Source organism: Sander vitreus, chromosome 15, assembly GCF_031162955.1.
Source record: "Sander vitreus isolate 19-12246 chromosome 15, sanVit1, whole genome shotgun sequence".
Taxonomy (NCBI): domain Eukaryota; kingdom Metazoa; phylum Chordata; class Actinopteri; order Perciformes; family Percidae; genus Sander; species Sander vitreus.
Genome location: NC_135869.1, coordinates 26606151 through 26610106, shown reverse-complemented (window position 1 = coordinate 26610106; position 3956 = coordinate 26606151). Strand labels below are relative to the sequence as shown.

At 44.6% G+C, this 3956-nt stretch overlaps 1 protein-coding gene across 1 annotated transcript in view; it reads right to left on the bottom strand.

The window, feature by feature from the left end:
* Positions 1-2066: 2066 nt before the first annotated feature.
* mchr1b (melanin-concentrating hormone receptor 1b) overlaps positions 2067-3956 on the bottom strand; it is a 2381-nt gene continuing 491 nt past the window's right edge. The window contains exon 2 of the mRNA XM_078270178.1: positions 2067-3091. Within this exon, the coding sequence (XP_078126304.1) occupies positions 2067-3091 (1025 nt within the window). The remainder of the gene's footprint in view (positions 3092-3956) is intronic.

Below are 3956 nucleotides of genomic sequence, written 5' to 3'. Positions count from 1 at the left end.
TGGGAAAATAACATGGTGCGCATTTAATTATGTTTTAATGTATGTTTAAAAAAATAATTAATTGCTACTCATTTGTTCCTCCCTCAATTCAAATTTAAATAATTGTTGCTGCAGGCTGCAGAAGTTGTGCAATGGCTTCAGGGTGTTCTTATCCCTGGCTGTGCTGTGTATATGTGCAATGTGTCATTTGTGGTTGTGAATTGCTACAGTATGTGCTGTTTTCTTTATACGTTTTCTTTTGAAAATATTATTACTACTGTGGAGGCAGCTACAGTATGTGTGCAGCATTCAAGTCCAAGATTAATGATATTGTATCGTATAAGTTTGTAGCACTTAGTTTTGTTATATTTGATGCAAAAAACGTCACTTTTTAGCTCAATTTGGAAATTATTGACATAGTGTTGGCCATTTTAAATCAAAATGCATTAAAGACAATGGTGTCATGTTGTTAACCCACAACATTAGGAGGCTTTCAGTCACTCATGGAGCTCTCATATGAATCAGCCTGTGTAACCATTGCTGAGTGGTTTTCTGTAGCTTTCTGAGTCTAAACATGATTTCATCTTTTGTTTCTTTTGTTTCATTTGGATAAAATGAGACAAAAGGGACTACATATAGGCTAATGACTACTCACAGTGAACATGGCTTGAAAATGTCACAGATTATATCATCGCTTTGCTCATAACCGTACTTTAGAGTTCAATAGTCACATTTAGAAAGGACAATAGGTACGTCTCAGGTTCTTAAATTGCATCCACGTTTCCTTCACCTGCCTCCCTTCCTCTCGTCTTAGTCCATCCCAACGAGGAAGCAGGGGAGAGACGCAAGGAAATCATGGGAGGAGGGAGGAAAAGGAGGAAACAAGGAAATGTGTCTTAGAGGGATGAGACGTCCTTTCCTCTAAAGCGTCACATTAATTTGTCAGCTGTATGGGCGTAGTTAGCAACTCCTTCAGCTGCACGGTTCCAGGAAGGCTGCTCTCGCGTATCCTCGCTCCTCGGTGATCCCCCCTCAATGCTCGCTCCTCGATCCTCACTCCTCATGGCAGAAATAAGAGCTTTGAGACAGCCTTCACGAAGGAGGGGCAGAACAACTTCCGGTTCAGCCGAGGACCGAGGAGCGACGTCTTTCCTCGCGTGTCTCCCATGCTTCCTCGGATTAAGATGTGAGGAAGGGAAGCAAGTAAAGGATCTAGGGATGTGATTTAAGAACCTGAGATGCAGCTTAAAAGGGATGAGACGTCCATTCCTCTGAAGCGTCGGCCCAAGCCCATAGGCGGAGTTTGACATTCGAGCCAGGGGGGGCAAAAAAAACAACTCTTTGTAGCAGCTGAGACCTGGCCTACCACTTGGGGAACACAGCACAAAATATTTTTTTTAAATAAAGCAGTATATGAAATCAGATGTATTACCTACCACCATTTGGTTGTTTTGTGTTATTTCAAATATTTATAAAAGATCTGGTCATGCCAGACGTAATTATTATGCCCCCCCGCAAACTCCGCGTATGCCCAAGCCTCTTATTTGATATCTCCTCGCTCATTGCTTGAACTGGCAGTTGTTCGAGCTCTCCTTCGTGAAGGCCGTCTCAAAGCTGTGTTTCCTGCCCTGAGGAGCGAGGATCGAGGAGGGACCTTTGAGGAGCTCTAAAAATACTGTACATTTCCTTGTTTCCTCTCTCCTCACATGATTTCCTCACATCTCTTCCATGCTTTCTCAGTGGGACGGACTAAGACGCTAGAAAGGGAAGCAAGTGAAGGAAACATAAATGCAATTTGAGGACCTGCGACACAACCGCCATAGCTCATCAGAGATCCCTCCTCCATCCTCCATCCTAAATCCTCGCTCCTCTGTGCAGGAACAAGAGCTTTGAGACGGCCTTCACTAAAGAGGGCCAGAATGATTTTCGGGTCGAGCGAGGAGAGAGGAGATATCAAATAAAAGACTTGCGAAGCAGCCGTTATGTCTCCATGTAAACACAGGTGTTTGCTAAGAGAAGACCAGCAGTCAGAAGTGGCGGGTGGTCATTTGCTGGCCATGGCCGTTGGCAGTGATTAAGTGTCCATCTCAGTGCACAGTGACAGGCAGCATGTTTGGAAGTAGTTCCCTTGCTGACAGTGAGTGAGATGGTTGAGAGCAGTCTGGTGCCATCCTCAGACTCATACTGCCATCAGCCAGAGCAGGGGCAACTCTGAAACCCCTGTGGGACGGGCGAATGGCTACAATGAACTGCCTCTTAAACGTTTCACTCAATACAATGTAGATAAACGGGTTGATGCAGCTGTTAGCGTAGCCCATGCTGATAGCAATGTTGTAGGCGTACAGGAAAGCAAAACTGGGCCGCTGTACTCCGAGGTGGGCCAGCTGCAAGATATAATAGGGGGCCCAGCAAATGAAGAATGCCACGCATATAGCCACAGCCATGCGGGTCACTTTTCTCGTCCGCACCCTGAGGCTGCGCTGGGGCAGTGGAGCAACTGTAGCTGACATGTTTTGGAGAATCTTGAAGAAGACCGCACAGATGACCACCCAAGGCAGAGCAAAGGCCAAGAAGAACTGGTAGAGGGTGAACCAGTATGTATCCGTGGCTGGGTTGGGCAGCAGGAGGGCGCAGCCTACCGAGCCGTCCTTCAGATGCATGAGTCCCGTGTACATCCACACTGGAGTGATGGAGACCAGAGAAAACAGCCACACCAGAGCCACCGCTGCCCTGGCCACGAAGGGGGTTCGAACATGTTTGAAGCGGATGGGATGGACAGTTGCCAGGTAGCGATCCAGAGTCATTACTGTCAGGATGTAAGTACTGACAATCTGGCTGTTTGAGTCCAGCGCTGTGATGACAGTGCACATGGTGCCACCAAAGCACCAGGAGCCGTTGCCCACAAGCTGGTGAATGAGGAAAGGCATGCCGAGGAGGAAGAGCAGGTCTGCGACGGACAAGCAGAAGATAAATATGTCCGGCACTGTGTGCTGGGAGCAGAACTTGGTTTTCTTCACGATGGTGTAGATTACAACACAGTTTCCAAAGATCCCAAAGAAACAGATGACACCAAAAATGCTGGGCATGAGCACTTTGTTGTACTGCTCATGTTCTGAGGATACAAACAGAATAGTCTTTGTCAGACACATTACATGTCATTTAGCTGACGCTTTTATCAAAAGCGACTTACAATTGCTATATATCAGAGGTTATCACTGGAGCAACTAGGGGTTAAGTGTCTTGCTCAAGGACACATTGGTTGATGTGTCACAGTGGGAATCGAACCCACATCCCTCACACCAACGGAATGTGTTATATCCACTGCACCATCACCACCACTTGTACCAAGCAGGGAATCCTGCTCATTTTTTTTCTCCATAATATTTGTTTCAGTTAAAGCCTCTGAAGGTGTTTCAGTTATTCTGGCTGATTAGACCTCTGCTCAGGTTGAAGGTGGACCAGAGCGTTGATGGGAATTTATTAGGTCACAAATCAGGGTGTTCAATATAAAAATAACTAATATGAATTAGCAACTCACTGCAGATCACCTAATCCGTTTTTTTATTTTTATTTTTTTATTTTCTTTATTATCATTATTATTGTAGTTCAACATGGACATGACAGGTTGTTCCTTTCAAGGAGACATTATTACATTGAACATATTGACACCACTAACAAACACTGATACAATAAAAAAAAATAAAAAAAAACTATAGCTAATAAAAAACACATACAAAGATCACACACAAAGGGGAAGGGAGTGACCACTGTGAACAGAACCATCACAGCAGTATGGTTAACTCTACTGCCTCATACATTACGGAACTTTCATACATATCCACAAATGGAAAATAAAGAAATAAAATATAAAGCACGCCTCTGCTCATTCTACTGGGTGTCAGGCATTGTGATTTGTTCCCTAACATAATCTAAGAAAGGTCCCCATATCTTATTTTACTTATTTGCTGATCCTTTCA